The sequence below is a fragment of the Saccostrea echinata genome, unplaced genomic scaffold (assembly GCF_033153115.1).
Source record: "Saccostrea echinata isolate AGI-Se365-2 ecotype Australia unplaced genomic scaffold, CSIRO_AGI_Sech_v1 ptg000025l, whole genome shotgun sequence".
NCBI classification, from domain to species: domain Eukaryota; kingdom Metazoa; phylum Mollusca; class Bivalvia; order Ostreida; family Ostreidae; genus Saccostrea; species Saccostrea echinata.
In genome coordinates this window covers 25,265,079-25,288,775 of record NW_026889774.1, presented here as the reverse complement: position 1 = coordinate 25,288,775, position 23,697 = coordinate 25,265,079, and the positions used below count along the sequence as shown (strand labels likewise).

At 35.5% G+C, this 23,697-nt stretch overlaps 3 protein-coding genes across 3 annotated transcripts in view; 2 read left to right on the top strand and 1 right to left on the bottom strand.

The window, feature by feature from the left end:
* LOC133192256 (A disintegrin and metalloproteinase with thrombospondin motifs adt-2-like) overlaps window positions 1-23,697 on the bottom strand; it is a 435,058-nt gene that overhangs the window by 16,235 nt on the left and 395,126 nt on the right. The gene's annotated exons all lie outside the window — the stretch shown is intronic.
* Window positions 1-23,697, top strand: part of LOC133192258 (tubulin-specific chaperone cofactor E-like protein) — a 479,266-nt gene that overhangs the window by 112,634 nt on the left and 342,935 nt on the right. The gene's annotated exons all lie outside the window — the stretch shown is intronic.
* Window positions 19,277-22,468, top strand: LOC133192986 (uncharacterized). Its single transcript, XM_061328988.1, has one exon. It carries the CDS (start codon window positions 19,277-19,279, stop codon window positions 22,466-22,468), a length of 3,192 nt encoding a protein of 1,063 aa, XP_061184972.1.

The following is a 23,697-nucleotide window of genomic DNA, read 5'->3' as shown; positions in this document are numbered from 1 at the left end:
AAACTCAAGCATCTTTTTAATGTCAACTTCAGAGTACTTGTGTGTACAATCAGAATGTTTTTAACAAAATAATTTTGCAAATGACCAATGACAAGGTAAGTAAATTTACGAGTTCCATTTTTATTAAAAAAGCAGCTGTCAATGATATCAAAAAGCCTGGATTTTAATTTATCGTGGGGAATGGTTGTGTATAAAGTTGACAAGTCGTAAATTTTTAAGCTGTTGATTTTGGTAAAATCTTGTGATTTCAAATTTTCCAAAAGTTCCTTGGAATTTTTAAGTATCCACATCTGATTAAACCACTTCTCGAATATATTGTTGCACAGTACTTTTGAAGTTTCCCCTTCACTACTGTTAACATCTTAGTGAGGATGCAAACCAACGGCTTTCACCCAACCTGGTTTTAGAGTCGAGTTGGTCATCAACATAAACGGCACACCCACTAATGACCTGTATAGGGACATCCTCGGAAAGTTGGAGGTGTGTAATTCCCCCACTAAGGGAGACCAAATCCATTCTCACTAATATCCGTGTGAATGCCAGTGAGCATCAACGACACCGGCTCTTGCTGCAACTGGAAGAGCCTGGCACTCATGTGAAGGACTCGAAAGGCCCAAACACTCAAACTTCCAATCTTCCTGTGGAATGGGATAAACCCTGCTGCCGGGGTGCTCCACGTACACCAAAAACTGCCTATCCTGCCAAGGCAAGGCCGGCAAAGCTGTTGTGGTACCTCTAGCGGAATTCGGTGTAAAAGAACTGATATGATTCAAGGATGGGCCAGTATCCCAACATGAATAATCAGACCCGTCGCACCCTTTCTGAATCTAGGGGTGCCAGGGGAACCATCCCCATGCACTCCGACAGTCATTTGCCAGAGCATGCCGCCTGGGACTAAAACACCATGACACGTTTAAAGCCTCTCTGCACTATTACTCTCAGATGGAGAGCGCGGGCAATGGTCCTGGGAATCTATTTTAAAAAATCCTAGTTTTACGACTTGAACTTAAGAAAATCCGAAGATTAAAGCTATTCACAAAAGTGGTCGTTAGATCGACACATTGTCGCAAGTGAAAGTCTATCATCATATTTTTCCTTACTTGGTAACCGACTACTGCTCATACGCAGTACGCTGTGCGGGAAAAGCGAAAGTAGCAGATGATTGCGCAATATCGACCATATTGGCGACAGCACCAGGAAAAAGAATTGGAGTATCGGAGAAATCTCTCTCCTCGTGGATCTAGTATCCGAGAGGAAAGATGTTTTGAGAGGGAGATTTTCTCCGGCACTCACCTCAGCAGATAATAAGGTTGAGGCATGGGAGGGCATCGCTACGAGGTTGGCAAATTTTGACTGCAATTTCATGAAAGTATGCAAGAGTGGTTGATTTTTACTTAACATGCAAAAATACATGTATTTATATAAAAGTATGGAATATCAGTCATTATTCTCATATGCATAACACCGTCACGATAGCTCAGTCGATAAAGCGCTCGCTCCGTGATCGGAAGGTCGTGTGTTCGACTCACGGCCGCGACTGACCTAAGTCGATAAAAACTAGGTAGCAACTGTTCCTTCGCCAAGCACACGGCACTTTTACGTGAAAGTTGCGGGTCTTTCAGATGAGACCTTAAAAACCCGTGTCACGGCGTTGGCACGATAAAGAACCCACACTGCTCAATTGTCCTGAGTGCCGAGTAAAGATCTAAATTTGAAGCCCTTCACCGGTATATGGTGACGTCTCTATATGAGTGAAAAATTCTTCAACAGAACGTAAAACAACATGCAATCAATCATATGCATAACATCAAGATCCAACTGAGCTTACATTTGCAGAGATGTCGAAAAAAGGGGTGGTGGGGTGTAAACAACATCGATGTCTAGTCCGTATATATCGGATAATGGTTATTCATTTGTAAAATGCACGTGGGTTCATTAATTTCATTTTGAAATTATATTGAATATTTTTATTTAATCATTCAGCATAAATGCCATTGGTTTCAGTGGGCGCAGCACAAGAAATTGCACCCGCTACGAAGGAGAAAGAAGTCGAAAGGAAAAGAGCTACTATGAAGACAAGGGGTAGGAAAGCACATCTCCCCATTAATTCCAGTGTTGCGGAGTACAACATTTACCACTACTTACACAGCTTTCTGAAGAGGTTCTTTGGCCATCTCATGGTGCAGACACAATTCTCTAAATTCCAAATGTCTGTTCCACTATAACTCTCGTTCTACAGAGGGCTTCGTTGAATCGTTGTTCTAAAGGCGGATTGGAGGATTCCATCATGTTGGCCTAAAATTTGCAGATTTTAATTACATATAGATGTATTTTAATATTTTTGAAAAAAAAATTCTTTGGGCAATGCATTAATGCAAGTTCATTTCAAAATGGAAAAAAAATTAAATGATTAACTATAATAGTGATCGAATAGAAAAATAATTAATATTTAACTACAGCAAGTATGTTTTGTAGTTGAATTATAATTCTCTCTCTCTCTCTCTGCTTACTGGCGGAAAATACTATCATGAACTGAACCTGGCCAATTAGCAACACAGCTTGTGATCATAAATGTAGGATCACAACACATCTATAAATTGGAGAAAAAAAAGTATGTAAAATTTTAAAACTTGGAAAAAACACTTTTGTTAAAAATTCATGCATGAAAAAAGTAACGTTTGATATATATATTAATTTTGTGTCTTTCTTTCCTTCTTTTCTAATGAACCTCTGTTCTGAATTTACCCTCCCCCCCAAAAAAAAAAAATCATAGAAATATTAAATAAAAAATCCCAACTATGAATTTATTAATAACAAAAGTATTTATTCGGATTCAAATGAAAAAAAATTGAAATAAGGTTTACTTTTACAGAAATTTGTGTTTATGTAGGCATATTCATAAATAAGTTATATCATACGATACATGTAATTCATTTTATTTTTTTATTATGTAGAGGTTTCTAACTAAGATGTGGGGTTAGTAAGGGGGGATAAAATGTATATAATTATAACCTGAATATACAAAGAATTATGGTATCCCTTCCTGTTTACAAAGTCTGCTTCAACGACTTTAGGTGTTATGATCCTAATGTGTGTCCAGTCCACACATCCTAGTACATTTGGGAAACCTTCGAATTTAAAACCAAAATATTTAAATTGTTAGTTACCAGAGAAGCTGCATCATTTTGGTTGGAAACGCAACAAATCTGCGAGCAAGATTCGCCAAATTCATGTCCGGCAACTGCACGGACGCACCTTCCTGCTGGATTTCGGGAAATGTAAAAAAAAAATCTCCGATGAGAAGATGCACCCGCACCAGTGGCAAAATGTCGCAAACACAGAAGTTGAAGCAAAGGCAGCAAAGGATGATTGTTGTTAGCTGGACTCTGGGAGAAGCAAGGGCGATCATAAATTTCATCGTCTATGTCTTTCAAAGGGTTTTATCTGTCCTTGAACAGTCGTGAACGCCCATGTTGCTGAAACATGAGTGTTTGACAAAATTGTCTTTTGTGAGCAAGCCATGTTTGTTTTAGAACGACTCTTGAGAATGCTTCAAAGCATACTTGAAAAATCTTGAGTATGTCCTTCGTAGGAATTTGAGTATGGGTATAATACATCTTTAAAACCTGGTCTGGAGGTTATAAAACTTTTTGAGTGCATACTCTGTGCTCAAACTCATACTCCGTTCTCTAAAACCTTACTCATACTCAAATTTTATATACAAATTAGAGAGGAATTTTTAGCATGAGTATGGTTTTAGAGTTCGGAGTTTGAGCACTGAGTACATATCAGAAAGTTTTATAATCTCGAGGCCTGAACTTTGGAGTACGCGAGTATGAATGTGGAGTACGGAGTATGAGTACGATTTTGAACTCCATGCAATTTTTTTTTATACCTCTGGGCCTGGTGTCACGACAGGCATTGGTATGATAAAGATTCTTAACTGCTCAATGGCCTTAATGCTGAGTGAAAAACTTAAATCTGAAGCCCCTTCACTGGCAAACGGTGACATCTCTTATGAGTGAAATAATATTGCAAGGGATGTAAAACAGCAAACAATCAATCCTTTTACGCAATGGATTTCTCGTGGCACCGCGCGGTACATTGGGCGGCGATTGAGAACGGAAGTCAGATACAATTATTGGAATGGTTTTTTTTACCAATCGTTTTTTACCAGGATCGTTACCAATACACGGTGCACCGAAATCCTTATTTCTTTAAAGCACATATATACACAATGTTTGATTAAGAATATTAATATAGAAAACAGAGAAATTCACAATACAAGAACGCCCACTTTCTCCACGACTGGGTTGAAATTACACCGAATACACTTTAATTATGGAGATTCAAGATGAGGAAAATAATGGACAACTGAAAGACAGTTGCAGACAATATTTATCTGATACATAAATTATTTTGTATAGAATTATATGTATTTTCTAACCCCCCCCCCCCCATTTATTTATTTTGATTAATTGATTTTTAGGACATGTGCTTATTATTATTATTATTATTTTGGTCACATTTTGATCATAGGGATGTATATTTGAAAGGTCAATAGGATTAATGCTTGACCTTTCAAGCAAACATACTTAAAGGTGATTGGACACAGATTTGAAGTTAATATTTTCTCAGATTGTCTGTATAATTTCATGACTTATATGTTGCTATAGCATTTCATACTAAAATATAATAAAAATCTTATTTCATGTCGAAGTTATTAAAACATCGAATTTCTTGACTCGTTGGATTGACACATCCTTGCGCTTTCACATATTTTAATTTTATTCTTAATACTTCAGAAAAGTGGCAATCTTGTTGTGTATTAATGAAAAATATTAAAACTATAACCCAGAAAATTCAGAGTAGAAATGTTCGAAAGCAAAAAGCAAAACCCACTCAAAGTATTGTCAGTCCGTGCTCAGTGATGTGTGCAGAGTTTAACAATTGAACACACCCGGTGAATCGTAAACATTAACAATAACAGTGCTCGTGCCCTGTTGACAAAAACAGTTTACGTTTCACGGGTATGTTCAATTTGTTAACTCTGTACACATCACAGAGCACGGACTGACAATACTGGTGAATTGCTTTTGCTTTCGAACATTTCTACTCTGAATTTTCTGGATTATAGATGTAATATTTTTCATTAATACACGCAGTACAGTTAAGGCTACACATGAAGATAATATGGTAATGAGGTCATAATGAGGTTTGACGTCATGACAGTTGCTCCGCCTTGATAGATCCATATAAGGAAATAGAGCTCAAAAAAGCTATTTAATGATGATTGCGAGAATTTGTAATGAATGTCTGTATTTTCAGGTTTAAATAAATAAACATTAGTGATTTTCTCTTATACAATAACAACACGTCTTCGAAATAATTCTCTTTTTATTGTGTCGTTTGGCTGCATTCGACTTCAGCCCAGCGCTTGCACTCGGTGACACGGATTGTTGTTTACATCTAAAAACGTGGCGACAGCAGCTGAGATATGCAGTGGATAAATGCAACAATCAGGCAATCTTTAAAGAGAATAGGGATGAAATAAGAGACCTGGGCCTTGTTTATCTTTTTGATGAGAAGATGATGACGTTATTTCGGGAAATCATGGAAAACTGAGACGATCCGCACTACCTCCCTAGGTCCCTTTGTGTTCATTAAGGTGTGTATGCGCATAGGTATTACATGTAACATGTAAACATACTATTCTTTACATCGATGTAAAATAACCGTGAACATGTACAATAAGATGTATTGTTACAGTTCGTCACAAACTGCAATGCAGTGCCTTGTGTGTATCCCCCCCCCCCCCACACACACACACATACACAAAAACACACATATTATGAAAGTTGCACACTTTTAAACATGCAATGATGTTGTCCTTTGGCATACATGTACAAACATGTAACATAATATAAGCACAACACGTCAAAGAGTATAATTTAGATGCAGTCACACAATGTATTTGTGAAGTCAAACTGCACAGTGTACAATGTATGTGCACTGTACATACAAGAGTATAAGACCCTATAAATTTTAATTTATACCTCTGGCAATCAAAAATATGTGAATTTTAAGATTTCAGTTTTTACCATTGCTTCTTATTTAAGAAATGAATGTAATATTTTTTTCTTTGACCGACGTATCAAAGAAAAAATTTGGACGGAAAACGTCATCAATGCGCGTAGCGCATTGATGAAAACGTTTTCTGTCCAAATTTTTTCTTTGATACGTCGGTCAAAGAAAAAAATATTACATTCATTTCTTATCATTTAATTATGATTTTAAAATAATAAAATGAAACTTTCCCTCAGTTTACTATAAAATTTACGCATCAAAAACAGTGCGTAGGAATATATCACAACAATGTTGCTGAAATTCAAAATGGCTATAGGCCTAACGAAGAAACAACGTTCTCAAATATTGTCGTGTCACTACCAGCCTTTTCTAACAATAATTAACAGTTCTTTAACACAAAAAACTTACCTGTTGTGTTATTAATTTTTTGCTATATCCCAATGGGTATATTTTCCCCGGTTCGTAAATTTCAAGGGATGCTACTCAGATATCCTAACAACTCTTTCTATAGGTCACAGAAATTTTGAATTTCATTTGCGCATCTCTTCATCTGAATTTCAAACCGAACATATAAATATGTATCACAGCCTGTCCATGCTGTAAAATCTGAAAGAGTCTGTTGCCTACTGTTTAACATTGAAAGAATTCCGTCCTCATTCATGCAGCGCCCTTCATGCCGTGTCGTTTTTCTCGAACATTCGATTCCTAAGAATTAACAGATTAACGGCATTTCCCCGCTTTGGTAGCATAAAAACATTTCTTCACAGTTCTATTGTTCATACCAGTTATCTCAAAGTCAAACATTTAACATAGGTATGCTGATTTCTTTCTTTCTTTCCCATTACTGTATTGTTGTCATGCAGACGATCTGATTTGTTTAGCAAAGGGGGATAATTCAAAAAGAAACGAAAGTAGACAATAAGTCAGGAACGTAACGGACAAGTTTCGAAATTCAGGAATATATCTATTAGAGAAAAGGTATTCAATTGTTCCTTCATGAACTTCTGGAAGCGGGAAATACACATGTAAAGACAGGCAAAGTAGTTCCGGCTGCTGAGTGCAAGCGAACTCCAAATTCTATTGATGCAGTTATCAAACGAATTTTTTATCCAATCAGAATCAATTATTTTAAAGAAATTAAATGATTTTAAATTCATCATAGGACTTTTACTATCTGTATCACTGGGCTGTAAATTTATAGAATTTCTACATTAATGAAGATAAAATGTTTGAATTTTCATTCGTCTGACTACATGTACATTAAGTCAGTCTTATATGTATATACATGTATTTATGTACTGTTTATATGTATGATTCTTTTGTCATTGTAGCTGTCCCAGAACTGGTTAAAACTGACATTTACATCAGCTAGACCTATCAAAATAGGTGCATCAATTTCTCCACTGGGTATGATCACACTAAAGCATTTCACATTAATTTTATAGTATGCCAGTGTTAAATTTTTTTTTTTTAATTTTGTATAGGTGAAAGAATTAAATGTTATCTCTAGTATATTGATTTTTTTTTAAATTAAATTTAGTATAGCTACCAATTCTACTTTTGCAAATGTCATAGGTTTCAATTTCCCAGAAAAGTTTTGTATCAAAAGTTTGTTTCCATTTGTTTTATGAATTTCAGAAAATATAGTATAGCATGGTTTGTTTTGTACAATGCAATGTCATTTCATTCTACAATAGTAATCATTATGTTTTTCACTCATTACATATATATTGTGTTGTAGCTACTCCCAAACAATTTAAAGAATTCATTCAGGCAGCAAGTGTTTCCACCAATAAAATAAAAAGGTATGCTCCATATAAGCTCTAAACCATATATTCCTAGCAAGATTATTAAAATGTTTTGATAATAAAAACAGTAGAGTCATGTATATGCTTTCCATGTTACTCAATGCATTGTTTTGAGTATCACTTTTTTAAAACACCAATGAACTTTCCATAATGGTATTTCATTTTGTTTTCAGAATTGATTTCATCCAGAAGAACAGTTTGAACTGTGGACTGTTTGAAATGTTTTGCACCTGCTCAGAAATCCCTTCACAGCCTGCCTTTGAATTTGAAAAGCTGTTTTTAATTAAATAAATTTTCTAGATAAATAATACTTTGAATTTTTAACAGTACAATGGTGTGAAAGTTTGAAGGCTGTTAAGATTTGAATATCTTTACTTGAATGTATTCTGACAGGCGCGTAACTGCCTATACGCAAATACCCAGATGTGTACATATCATTTTCAAATTTAAAAATTGGGATCGGGGGGGGGGGGATTTGTGAGGAGAGAAAAAATATCAATACCACCCAGCAAATATTTGTGTTTCAAATTATTTTATCTCGTACTGTTTCGATTCAAATTCAAATTTTATATTACTATGTCTTTATAAAAAAAAACTGTAATGTTTTATTAAATCATTGCCACAACCAAATAAAACATTTATTAATTTGTAATTCTTCTAAAACACATTGATAATTTTTTTAAAGATCTTCGAGAAAATATCAACCGATGAATGCTGTGATCCACTAGAATATGATTTGAAATGTAACATTATTTTTGTTAATAATTGAAATTAATTATACTTGTTGCTGAAAGTTAAAAAAGAGTAGATGATACCAATATATCATTTTAAAAAATATTCAGCCTCTACAGGTACAATAAATTTGCACGGAAGTATTTAACTTTGTGTTAAAAGCAATATTAAGTACTCTTGTATTTTCTAAAGAAAATCGAAATGGCATGATTTTGAATGAAATAGTTGGTAAAACCCATGAGCTTCCAGGGACTTCGCCCCTAGGTCCTCATCAGGGCTTCGCCCTGGACCAACAGGGGGTCTCAAAGCGGACCCCAGCCGTTCTCTGCGTACATTTCACTTCAATTCTGGCTACGCGCCTGTCTGTGTTTTTGGGTACCGACAAGATCTTAATTTCAGCATGTATATTGTGTTCACCTGTTCTTTAACAGATATGTTTCTTGATTACAAAGCCCCCCCCCCCCCCCCATGTGATTTGTGCTAAATACCCAAAAAAGTAAAACCTGATGTAAACACTGTGTAATAATTTATTTTCCACATGCAAGTAAGGTAAATGGTATCAAAGGAGCCAGAGGCAAACTGGTGATGGGGAGGGGGGGGGGGCGGTAGATCTGTAGTAGGAAAACAGGTTATTAAATACAGGAGTAAGCACCCCAATCCCTTCCTCCTGTTCTTAAAACTTTTGACGTAGTCTAGAATCCCTAAACAGTTGAAGGTTTGATAACTAAAATAATCACACATGTATATATATATATATATATATATATATATATATATATATATATATATATATATATATCGATATTAAAAAAAAAAAAAAAAAAAAAACAAAAAAAAACTAAGTTCTTTCTGTGTGTCTACTGGGGAAGAATAAATATTTTATCATTGATAGCGGCTGTCTATTTTGTATTACAAATGATTGAATCTTACAATATTTTTAACCTTGGGCATTTTCCAATTGATTTACATGATGTTGCGGCAAATTTTAGGCCTATTGTTGACGAACGGAGGATATGCGGTAGGTGTCAAATACGTCTTGTGTAGCGTATAAAAGAACGAAGATATACAAAACAAAGTAAAGTCAAGGATTTTTGTTTATGCATACCGATTTGATTTAATGAAATAAAGCCCAGCACAGTCCGTAGGTATTATTTATTCAAAATTCGCGAGGTACACAAACTCTATTAAGTACCACAGAGTTATCTCCCATGCTGGATCATTGATGCGTTTGAAAACTATATTTAGAATGAATGTCTTAAGATTTCAATTTTTAATCAAAAAGTGCAAGGGCAAGGCGACAACCCAAGAGGTAGGTTTTTATGTTAAATTCTTTACGTTACTGTATAGTTTTTAAAAAGTGATGCTCATTTCTTTGTAATTCATTAGGCAATTTAAAATTTCCGATTAAATGATGAAAAATACCCTATTTTTGAATACTGGTGTTTGTTTTCAATGAATAACTTAAATATCTCAGAAATCTGACTGAATGAGCATCAGTTTTTCGATAGGATAGATACTAAGGGACACAATGAAACATTGTACAGTTCAAATATTGTATGCCTTGCCCTTGCACTTTTTGGTTAAATTTGACATTTCATATTTTGGCCTAGAATCAGAGCTCACGTGACTGTAGAGGGTCAAATGATGACAAAAAATACCGATGTGAAAAGCGATGGACAAACTCTTCATAAAGCCATTAAGATATTTCAGATAGAGTTTCATGCTAAAAAATAAGACGGATGAACTTTAAATGTCTCGTTTTTGGTGCCTTTTTATAGAAAATGTTGCCTTAACTGTACTGCGCATAACAAAATCGCTTCTTTTCTTAAATATTAATGAGAAAGTTAAAATTTGTGTAAGTGCAAAGATGTGTTAATCAAACGCGTCCCGGAATTCGTAGTTCCAATTATTTCCAGATAAAACAAGTTTTTAATTATATTTTCGTGTGAAATGCTATTGCAATATATAAGTCGTGATATTTTACAGAAAATTTGAGATAATATCAAGTTCAAATCTGTGTCTAAGCACCTTGAAGAGAGAAATGCCATAATTATCATGAGGGCAGCTGAACCTGAGCGCTAAGCAGAGAATATACATGTACAATGCATTGAGAAACAACATTGAAGTTGGAATAAACGCTTGAAAGTCCATGTGACCTTCATTCCCTGTAATCACCAAATCACATATCGAAGGGGAAATACCAAGATAATTCTGGAGACACTCGAGTAACAACAGTTGCCGTGAAAAAGATCTTAAACCTTGATGAATAAGATTTAAAGCATATTCTAAAATATTTTTCGTAAAAAAGTGAGAAATACACTTCGATTTTTTCAAGGGACAAAAGCTTAGATCACCAGAAAAGGCGTATCAACGATCAGTACTTAGCGAGGTCGATTTATTATGTTCGAAATTTAAAATATAAAGCAGTTTCTCAATTGTTACAACATTGGCACGATAAGTGGAGGCTTCAAAGCCCAGCTTGTTTCTACCATGTGTCATCACTTCCTTCTGATTATATTCTTACATTTCTATTGGTGTATATGAAAAAGGATTTGTCTTTACCCTCGAAGGTCGTTTCAGTGGCACTTATGAGGAGATATACAACTTTTTTTATAGATTATATACTCCCCGGTTGGCAGATATAACTTAAGCTTTACCGAAGGGTATCCCTCTTGAAAGGGTGTAAAGTAGCTTTGAGCTTTTTCTAGCTATAAGGTCAAATTTGAACAAAGCGTGAACATCGATATCCGAATGTTACCTTCATCTATTCTCGCATTTACCCCTCCCCCTTTCGAAGTAGAGATCTCTCGCTGGATAAGTTTTGCAAAAGTCTAATCCAACAACTTGTAATAAACCACGCGTCCACGCCTTGCAAGCAAATTCCTCGTTGTACAAGCGATGATGAAAACCATCGGGATGATCATTGATAATATTCATCTCCTTTTGTCGGAATCCCACGGTGGATAATGTTCACTTTGTTCCTCTCTCCATCATTCATAGCAATTCGCTCGTTCTCATGAATAAAATTTTAAAAATTTATGTTCAATCAGACAGAAACTGTAGGAGGAGTAGCGTTTTGAAAGAATTTTACAGAAATTGTTAGTAACCATGGCAAAACCCTTTGTCAAAATAAAAAAAAAAACGGTATACATGGTATTATTGCGGCATACAACATAGTTCGTATGCAGACGCAGTTCAAATCAGACCAAAGATCTCTTGTGCAGTTTCTTTCTTCATATAAAAACACCGTTGTTGAATTCATTAGTTAAATATTTCCAAGTCTACTTCAAGATAAGTATCTGAATGAAGAATGAAACCATAAACCATTACATGTAATATATCAATTCGTTATTTTTGTATATGAAATAATCTGTTATAAACAGTCCTGTGAATATCCTGATCTCATTGAATGTATCCTATGGAATTGCCATAATGGACATGAAACGTTACAGCTTCAAGCTTTGTCTTGTGTTGTTGATCAGATTTCAGACAGTGACCTGATATGCATGGTGTTACAGTAACAGGTTATAGCAAAAGCCTGATATATATGAAATTCTGCCTCTTATGATGGAAAAGTGCGATCGATTGATTGTATGTTGTTTAACGTCCCTCTCGAGAATTTTTCACTCATATGGAGACGCCACCATTACCGGTGGAGAGCTGCAAATATTGTCCTATACTCGGCACTTACGGCCATTGAGCAGTGAGGGATCTTTTTCGTGCCAGCACCTACTTCGACACGCTACCTCGGTTTATACGGTCTCATCCGAAAGACCGGTCTCCACGTCCCACAGTGGGATCAACTCCTTACTTCGCGACTCTAGAGCAGACGCTCTAACCACTGCGCCACGCGGGCGACAAAGTGCGATCGAAATAATGTCATGTTGATTTAAGAACCCTTAAGGATGTATTCTGCTGAGATAACTTGTATTAAAATTTGCAATTTTGGCACTTAAATTCGATTTGCTTATTATTGAAAACAAAATACGTATTAAAATATATAAGTTTGGCCATATAATTTTTTTAGATTCTCATCCCCACCCGCCCCTCTCAAAGTCATAGTGTCCGGTCCCGTTTTTTTTTAATTAATAAAAAAAATTGTGTCAAAAAATATTGGAAAAAATCGTGCTCGGTATACAAAAAAGGACATTTCAATGACTGCTTCACATACATTGTGGATTATCATAAGGATAGGAAAAGATGTGATTGTTGTAAAGGACTGGTACGTTGTGATGTGCAGTGATCCCCAGTCAACCCATATTGATGTATTTCATAATCACATGCAAAAGAAGTATGACCAAAAGCCAGTGTTCAAGACCTGCATGAAATCGATCAGGTGACTGCATTTACAGGTCCAGCGAAAACTTATTTAACGGAAATGTCATCAAATGTGTGCGACGCTGTAACCTGTGTTGTGAGTTTTATTGAATTTGTGTGTCGTAAACTAAATGATGGTGAATTGAGTTGCACATTAGTGAAACTACTGAAGTTCGAAAAAATGCTTTTTCAATTATATTTTGACTTGGCAGCCAATTATGATAAACATTTATCAGATAACAAGAGGCCCAAAGGTCTTAACGGTCACCTGAGTATGATACAATTTAGAGGATAAAATAAAACGGATCAAGCTTTGTTGCCCAAAAGTAAGAAAGAAGGATGTTCAGTATCAATCAAATAATTAGTCTAGTTTTCAGTAACAACTCCTAAAGAAGATCTAATGTGTGCCCCATTTATCATTATTACCATGCAAACTATTAACAAAGTATTGGTGTATCAGTATATTATACCTATCGCATTGACCTCTCTTGATCTTTGAAAAGCATTTAATTAGAGCCGGTCCCTCGCATGAGACCGTATAAACCGAGGTCCCTTGTCGCAGTAGGTGATGGCACGAAAAAGATCCCTGCACTGCTCAATGACCCTAGTTATAAGTGCCGAGTGTAGATTAAAATTTGCAGCTTTTTTTTAACGGCAAGTGATGGCGTCTCCATATGAGTGAAGAATTCTCGAGAGATGTATGTAACGTATGTAAACAACAAACAAACAGTAATATAAGGTATTTTTGCATATATATTAATTTAAAGTCTACCTGATTTTTAGCTCTACTGGTCAGAGACCAGAAGAGCTTATGCGATAGTAAGGTGTCTGTCTGTCTGTCCGTAAACAATTTCTCAAGATGCTACTCCGACAGTTTTGGTCTGATTTCAATATAACTTGGCATATAAGTAGACTACACTAAGATATATAATTCTTGATTTAAATGAGCGGTGTTGCCATGGTTACTAAAAAGATATTTCTGGGAAATACTTTCAAAACGCTACTCCTCCTACAGTTTTGGTCTGATATCAATATAACTTGACACACAAGTGGACTATACTAAGATACATAATTCTGTATGTCGGTTTTTGATTTCAGTGAACGATAGTCATGGTTACTAAAGTACAAATTCATGTGAAAACTTTCAAAACGCTACTACTTCTTCAGTTTTGGTCTGATTTCAATATAACTTGGCACACAAGTAGACTTATAATAAGATACATAATTTTGTATATCGGTTTTTGATGTCAATGAACGGTGTTGCCATGGTTCTGTGAAAAACTTTCCAAATGCTTTTCCTCCTACAGTTTTGGTCCGATTTCAGTATAACTTAGCACACAAGTAGACTACACTAAGAGACATAATTTTGTTTATCGGTTTTTGATTTGAATGAATGGTGTTTCTATGGTTACTAAATATAGAGATTTCTGGGAAATGCTTTCAAAACGCAACTCCTCCTACAGTTTTGATGTGATTTCAATTGGCAAAGAAGTAGACTACACTAAGATACATAATTCTTTATATCTGTTTTTAATTTCGATGAACGGTGTTACTATGTTTACTAAAAATAGAAATTTTCTTGAAATACTTTCAAAATGCTACTCCTCCTACAGTTTTGGTCTGATTTTAGTATAACTTGTCACACAGGTAAACTACATTAAGCTTCATAACTCTTTTTATTGGTTTTGGATTTCGATGAACAGTATTGCCATGGTTACTAAAAATAGAAATTTACTTTGAAATACTTTCAAAACACTACTCCTCCTACACTTTTTTGTCTGATTTCAGGATAACTTGGCATACAAGTAGACTACACTGAGATAAATAATTGTCATTATTGTTTTTTTGATTCTGATGAATGATGTTGCCATGGTTACCTAAATCGAAATTTCTGAAAAATTGTTTTTAAAAGTCTATTCCTCCTACAATTTTAGTCTGATTGCAATAAATCTTGCCACAATAAGAGACTAAAGCAAGGATCATTAGGTCTTCCGTTTTCAACGGAAGACCTATAGTGATTCTACTGTTTCTTATTATTTTTCATTTTTATTTTTTTGACCTTTTCAAATCGCGATATCTCAAAAACTACTCATTCATTTTCAGCCAAATTTCAGGAATGATTTGTTATCTCATGCCATTTTGAAAAATTGAAAAAGTTCGGAAAAAGTTACTTCCGGTCGGGAATTATTACGATTTTTCACTTTTTCCACTAAAAATCTAGTCCATGAATGTTCTCAGAAACTGTTTAAGGTAGGAGTCTGAAACTTTCAGGTATGATAGAATTTGGTTTGTAGATGTGTGATGGAAACATTTCGTGTGTCGTCGTCACTTCCGGTCGTCACAGGAAGTGATTTAAAAAGGGTAATTTTTTGAACTTTTTTGTTTTTCATTATTTTTTTATGATGTTGATAGGCTTAATAAAGAGTCTTACAAGAATGCTAAATATGTAGTTTGTTTAAAAATTGATTAACCCATACTCTGAATATTTATCATTTTTCAATTTTAAGCGATGATGTTTGATAGCGTAATGGTTAGCATGTTGAATTTTCACGAGGGCAATCTGGATTCAATCCAAAGAATTTCCGAATTTTTTCTCACTTTTTGGGGCTCAAATATAAGATTTTATCTTTAAAGGGGGGGGTGGCTATGTCTTTAGACGTCAGAGAAGCGGTGTTTGACGGCACAATATCAGCGTGTCTTTTTACTCCCTCATAAAGAGTTTGCAATTGAATTTTGCACTAATTAATGTGCATAGATGCAATTGTGATATGACAAAATGAGGAAAACATGTTGGTGCAAATGTATATGTAGCTAGATACCTATGCAATTGTATCATAAATTGGAGAGTTGCCGAATTGTATTTTGAAAGTAGAATTTGTTACTTTCTCATGTTGATTGAATAACATATAGCAATTTCAAATGATAGAAAAATAAACTTCAATGATATTTTTCTTTGATTTTAGTAGGGCAATATTCCTTTATAGATGCAAGTTACTGAACATAATAGGTATCATATTCCTTGAGCGTCATATGGCGAGACATTCCAGTCTTTTCATTAATGTGTTACTAATTGGAATAATCCACTTTGGGGGTAAAGAGGAATATAAAATGTGTAAGAAAACTTAGCGCTGCCTTTATGTTACTTGCCCGTATACGATATGTAATATGTACAGTGTGATAAATATACATTCTTACGCTCGAAAATCAGGCTTTAGCAACATATTTTTAAAAATTTCATTGAAGCTATCACATACACTTATTCGATTGAAGACACATTCCAAAGAAAAGGCGCGAAGATTTACTCGTGACGTTTGGCGCGAAATAATGTCTGAATTTGGAATTGCATAGAATAGAAAGTTGAATGCATAAAGAATAAAGGAAGTAAACACAATAGTTTTTTTTTCTTTTTTTAGTTTTTATCAGTAACAGATTATTTTCTCTGCTATCAGTTATTGTTAAAACTCAAGTAACAAATCCGATGTAAATCTACTAGTACTTGCACAAAATTTAGCTGGCTAGTTTTCATCCTATAATTCCACACTATAAGAAATAAAGATTAACCTGCCTGACACTCGTTACTTCAGGGAATGAGTGCAAGAAAAACATCGGTGATGGCTGGTACATTGCGCTAGTGTAGTGGTATCAATATTAAAGAACAAGGTCCACTTAGGGCCTTTTTTGGCCCTGTGAATTTCAGAAAAACTGAAACTGCTTGGTTTTAGTTGACAATGCATTAAATATCATTTAGACCTTTGATGACTGCATATCTATCAAAAATGACGTAATTTTCTGGCTAGCCAATGCATTATGACGTCATGAAATGCGACATTTTCCTCATATCGTGAAAACGTCTACAAAACAGCCAATTTTTAAAGCTATTTTTCGATATTTAATATAGAGCGTAACCTCTGATCTTAAATATGCAACTATAAAATGATAGAACTATTTCTGAGGATTACAAAACCTGTTTTATTTTTTAGATCAGAGGATGCAATCATATTATTTCTCTTCTTTCTTTTTTAAGCTAAAACGTGCATCACTTTATTGCATCTCTTTCGCTGTTTTGAAATATGTTAGATTCCATCGGAAATAAAACGACAACTCCCGGTCTATTGCTCGGCAACAGTAAACGACTGAAGTCTGAAACTTTCAGGACTGATAGTCAGTGATCAGTTTATTTGAATCGTGACAAAATCTTGTATCGCCGTTACTTCCGGTCGTGACAGGAAGTAATGCAAATAAGGGAATGGTTAATGGTTAGCACGTTGGATTTTCAGGCTGACGACCAGGGTTAAATCTCCAGAGTGTCTGAATTTCTTCACTTTTTCAGTTTGAGTTTTCTTTTTTTCAGAATCGGACGGAAGACCTCTCATTGCTCGCAATGAATTTCTAGTTATTCTATTTATTGCTGTTGCAAAGTTTCAAGTCCAAGTGCTACTTTTATCTTCCTTTATAAGTACAACCAGTAGAGCTACAGTCTCGTCAGAGACTTCTGGTTAAAAAAATATGGAAGTACTTTTTGTTTTATAGAATAAAAATTCTTGCACAATTCTCCCATTCTAATAAACTTTCAAGTACATTACTTACAGTGATTAATTATCAAAGATGAATGGCAAAGGGGAGAGTAGTAGATTACTCCAGGATAGCCGGGGCTATCCTGGAGTATAGGGGCCTTTATAGCCTGTAAAAAAAATGGCAAAAATGGCAAAAATGCAAAATGCGCTGGCCGGGGCTATCCAGGCGTATAGGGGCCGTTATAGCCTGTAAAAAAAAAGTCAAAATAAGAAAGGCTATACAGGATACCGTATCAAAAAATCCAAAATGCGCTGGCCGGGTCAATTAAGTGCACTTTTTTTCTCACACTTTTTCTTAAACAAAATCCAAAAAAAATCCAAAAAATTTCAACAAAAACCTTTTATTATTGATCCAATCCAATCCAATCCAATCCAATCCAATACAATACAATACAATACAATATGAAAACAAAATTAGAGAACCGTCCTATACACGAAAATCACATTTCTTTTTGTCACTCTCTCTGTTTTTTTTCCTTTTTATTTATCCTTACGAATCTCAGCCATCACTTCTTCTTTAAACACACCAATTTCTTTTGTTAGGATTTTTCTAAACTCAGAGTTATCCTTCTGAAGTTGTACCATTAAATCAGTTGATTTCTCTTGATCCTCAATCATTTGTCTTATTATACAGGCTATTTCCTTCTGGTTCTCTTTCAGAATTAGAATTATACCACATATATCCTCTAGGATTTTTTTTATCCCTTTTCTTTCCTGTAGTTCAATACCAGCCATTATTGTTGCCAAGTCAAACATATCATTCAGAGTCCTGGAATTTTCTTCTTCCATCTTAAGGTTTGGTTTAAAGTCCCTGACTAAACAAATAAGACTGATCCTATATACTGTCAGCTCTGGTTTATATACCTTTCTGATCCATTCTATTTTTAGTCTCTACTATTTTTTTTTTGTTTAATCTATTTTTAATCTTCACTAATTTTTATAAGTCTAAAACTATTTTTAGTTCTTTTGTAACTCTAATTATAACACCACGAGATCCTATTCTTAAAACACCTGTGCATTAGTGTCGTGTGCAAAAAAAAAAGTTCCTCCTACTTAAAATCTTGGCACCGATCCAAATCACAGCAACCTGGGCATTGTGACGTCATCTATTGTATAAAAACCGTCTTCTTTTGACTTTCAGCTCATTCTGTTGTTAAAAATAAACATGGATCGTTTCACACGACAACTTAAGAAATGGAAAAAAAGACAGAAAGAATTAGATAAAATTCTTCATAACAATAAAGATAGAGAATTAGATCTTAGAAAACGAAATGCCTTGTACTTACAAAGAATACAGAAAACCAATCGTCATCAACAAGTACAAGCTTTACGTCATGTAAATGAAAAAGAAGAAGAACAACCAAGTTCTTCATTTCATTTACCATCACCTCATTCACCACCAGGGAAACCGAAACCCATTTCTCAGTATTATAAAGTGAGATTAGATTCCACCAGACATTCCAGAAAATTTAAAGCCCAAGAAAATAAATACAATATCAATTTTGAGGAATTTCCAGAAGAAGAGAACAAAGGATTTGTTCGGCGATTATTTAGAGACATGTTAAAAAAGGTCAAATATGAAATGCAGTGTAATCCTAACGATTACTTACGCTTGAACATACGTCATCCTTCTCTGAAATCTGGTACGAGTTTACCCAATGTAAACATTTAAACGAGGAGGTCATTTTAAACAAAATAGAAGCCGTTCAACAATCTAAAAAAGATTTTAAACTGGGAGACGGGTCTATGGAATTCGACATGTTTCATGTGAAATATCCAGAAGGAAGTGGTGGAAATAATACCAAACACCTGATGATCAATAAGGACACTTTCCTTAAAGGAAAAAAATCTATCGTTCAGATCGACAATCCCTGGGATAAGATGTGTTTAGCTAGAGCTATTGTCATTACCCGGTTACACAGTGAAAAACCAGAAAATCCCGACCTCGAATGGGAAAAAAGATGGAAACGTATGCGGTTAGGAGATGTAAGGAGTAATGACCAGAAAAACGAAGCTAAAGCTCTCATGGAACAAGCCGGGTGTGATATTCATCAATCTTGTGGACCCGAAGAATGGGGGAAATTACAACAAGTGTTATATCCTCAATATCGACTGAAAATATTTCAGATCAAGTCTATGTCTTCTAAATTCTCCTTAGAACCTATCTACAAAGGGAATGGACAAGGAATTTCTTTAAACATTTTGTTAGAAGATCATCATTACCATGCCATTTTATCCATGCCTGGTATCACAGGGTGTCAATATTATTGTGATCATTGTGATGTAGGGTACAGAAACATCACAGACCATCGATCCAAATGTCCTTTTCGATGTGATTTTTGTTTATCTTACCCTCCATGCCCTAAAGACGGGAGCCAGATTTCATGTCCTCATTGCCAGGGATTTTTTAAGAATAGAGGTTGTTATGAAAATCATTTACGACCTTACAGTAAAAATACGACAACAACCATCTGTAATTTAATGGGACGATGTGACCAATGTCAGAAATGGATGCCTAAAAAATTATTATCTCATCACTTATGCGGAGGACGGAAACAATGTAAGATCTGTAAGAAAATTGTACAGAATGATCATCAGTGTTACGTTCAACAGAAACCTCCCAAAAAGAAGAAGGGAAAAGAGACATTACAGATTTACATTTATTTCGATTTCGAATGTACCCAGGAAAACGGTATTCACATCCCTAATCTGTGTGTAGCACATCGGGTCTGTCAACATTGTGGGCATTTACCCATTGAGGATCCTTGTCCTCATTGTCGCCACATGGGACCCCGTCAACATGTGTTTAAAGGATTAAATACCTTAAAAGACTTCATGGACTGGTTATTACAACCCATCAGCAAAGGAAATAAGCATGGTACTTTATTACACGACGAGGCCATCATCATTGCTCACAATTTCAAAGGATATGACGGACAGTTTATTTTAAATTACCTGGTGCATTCTGCTTGCATTAAACCCACCGTCATTCAAAACGGGAGTAAAATCTTATCTATGGAAATCCTTGGATTGAAATTCATCGATTCTTATAATTTTTTACCTTTTGCTCTGTCCAAAATGCCTTCCGCTTTTGGATTCACCGAACTGAAAAAAGGGTATTTCCCTCACTTTTTCAATACGGTACAGAACCAGAATTATGTGGGACCTTATCCACCTGCAGCATTCTACAATCCGGACGACATGACTATTAGTGGACGACAAGCTTTTTTCCAATGGTACGATCAACAAGCTGGAAAAGTGTTTGATTTCCAGAAGGAATTTTCAGAGTATTGTATTTCCGACGTCGATATTTTACGACGATGTTGTGCTCAGTTTAGAGCCACCCTCAAGAATTTAGTGAATGTAGATCCCTTTCAGGAATCTATCACTTTTGCCAGTGCAGCCAATTTAGCTTACCGTCGAGGATTTATGCCCGAAGATACCATTGCCATCATTCCTAACCTGGGATATCAACCTGCTCGTCAATATTCGGCCAAAGCCTGTCGGTGGTTAACCTTTTTGAGTCAACAGAGTGGATCTCACATCCAACATGCTAGAAACGGGGGAGAAGTCAAGATCGGAACTTATACTGTAGACGGATATCAGGAAGATAACCACACCGTCTACGAATTTTACGGATGTTATTGGCACGGATGCCCCACCTGCTATCCGAATTTACAGACCGAAACTCATCCTCACCAACCCCAATGGACTTACCAACAATTATATGAAGAAACTTTAAGAAGGAAATCAGTCTTAGAGCAATTTGGTTACTCTGTCACCTCTATCTGGGAGCACGAATTCGATCAACAAGTGCAAAGAGATGAAGTTTTACAGAATTTTTTATCAGACCTCAACATTTCAGATCCTTTAAACCCCCGAGAGGCTTTGTATGGAGGTCGGACCAATGCTACACGATTATATTGTGAGGAAGGAGATATGAGATACATAGACGTTTGTTCTCTGTACCCTTACGTGTTAAAACACATACCTTTTCCTGTAGGGCATCCTCAAATCATTACCGATCAATTCCAAGACGTCAGATCCTATTTTGGACTCATTCATTGTCGGGTCTTACCACCTCGAGACCTCTATCACCCTGTTTTACCTTATCGCACAGGAGGTAAGTTATTATTTCCCTTATGCCGAACTTGTGCAAAACAACAAGACCCTAAACATCGATGTCGACACAATTCCTGTGAACGCAGTCTCACAGGTACCTGGGTGACCACCGAATTACACAAAGCCTTGGACATGGGGTATACTTTAGAGAAGATATACGAAGTTTGGCATTTTCCAGAAAGCAGCACAGATTTATTCAGACCTTACATCGATACTTTTTTAAAGATCAAACAAGAAGCGTCTGGATTTCCACCGGAGTGTCAGACGGAAGAACAGCAACTCAATTACATTCGTCAAGTGTTAGAAAAAGAAGGGATTAGAATGGATTGGTTAAGTATTGAAAAAAATCCAGTGCGAAGAACCATAGCTAAACTTTTTTTAAATTGTTTGTGGGGAAAATTTGCTCAACGCCTGTTATTACCAAAAACGAAATACTTAACGGAAGAAGAGGAATTACATCAACTCTTACAAGATTCGACCAAAGAAATTAAAGGGATCCAACTCTTAGAAAATAAAGAAAATCCGGATTTAGATATGATGTTAGTCAATTATCAAGACAAAAATCAATTTGTAGAAGAATGTCCCTTTGGAAACATAATACTGGCCTGTTTCACTACCGCTCATGCCAGATTACACCTCTACGAGACTTTACAACCTTTAGGAGATCGGGTGCTTTATTTCGATACGGACAGTATCATATACCAACATAAGGAAGGACAATTTAATCCTACCCTTGGCCACAGTTTAGGAGAATGGACTGATGAATTGGACGGGGATCACATTATCAAATTCATGTCTGGAGGTCCCAAAAATTATGCTCATCCTTAAAGTCAAAGGATTAACTCTCAATTTTCGGGCTTCTAATATCGTATCCTTAGAGACTTTAGAAAAAATGCTCAAGAAAGAAATAGATGAAGTCACAGTGTCTTATCCTTACAAAATACAGAGGACCCGAGATCATCAAGTCAACACAGTACCTTTAGAAAAACAATATAGAATTGTTTACGATAAGAGACAGATCTTGAAAGATTATAACACTTTACCTTATGGTTATTAAAAATGATGGTTATTGACTATAAATAAAGCATTGAAACTACCTTTGTCTTCATTTGTCATCATGCAACATGAGGAGACACCTCTCCCCTCTTTTCTTTTAAAACATGAATTTACCATGGTGGTAGCAGGACCTTCTAAATCTGGCAAAACGGAATTTGTCAAGAAATTAGTAGAAAATTTACATTGGATTACCCCCCTGCCACAAAAAATTGTGTGGTGTTATCGGGAATGGCAACCTGCTTATACTTCTTTAACAGAACAGGTCTCCTTCATTCGAAATATTCCCGAAGACGATGAGAAATTAGTGGCTAATTTAAGTATTCCACACTTACTCATTTTTGACGATATGATGGGAGGTAAAGCCATTGAATCCATCGTGGATTGGTTTACCCGTAAAGCTCATCATCGGAATACCAGTGTGATTTACATCACTCAGAATTTATTTGATAGGGCAGCATCACATCGCACCATTAGTTTGAATGCTCATTATTTAGTGTTGTTTAAAAATCCCCGAGACAAATCTCAAATCAGTGTCTTGAGTCGTCAGTTAGCTCTACCTCATTTGATGTCCGCTTATCAAGAAGCTACCAATGTTCCTCATGGGTATCTCTTGGTGGATTTGAGTCCACACACCCCAGACGAATACAGATTGAGAAGTCGATTGTTTGAATGGTTAACTATACACATGCCTCAAGAGTATAAATAAAAATGTATCATCCTCACCCTTGTCATTTATCATTCAACTCTCATCATGGCACCATCAGCCAAGAGTAAATTAGTGAAAACTTTAAGACGTTTACAGCGGGAAAAAGATCCTGCTAAGCGAGCTCATTTAATTGAATTAGGGCGTAAAGCCTTATTGAATTGGTTTGCTATGGGAGCTCGAAATTTAATGAAAGGAGTATTACCCATTAATAAACAGACTCAGAGATTTATTGATCATCATCGTCAAGATTTAGGTATCATCGCTGATAAATCAGCTACTGAGGAAGACAGAAAAA

Coding starts and splice junctions, on each gene's coding strand:
- LOC133192986 (XM_061328988.1), top strand. CDS start 19,277: ATGTTTCATGTGAAATATCCAGAAGGAAGTGGTGGAAATAATACCAAA.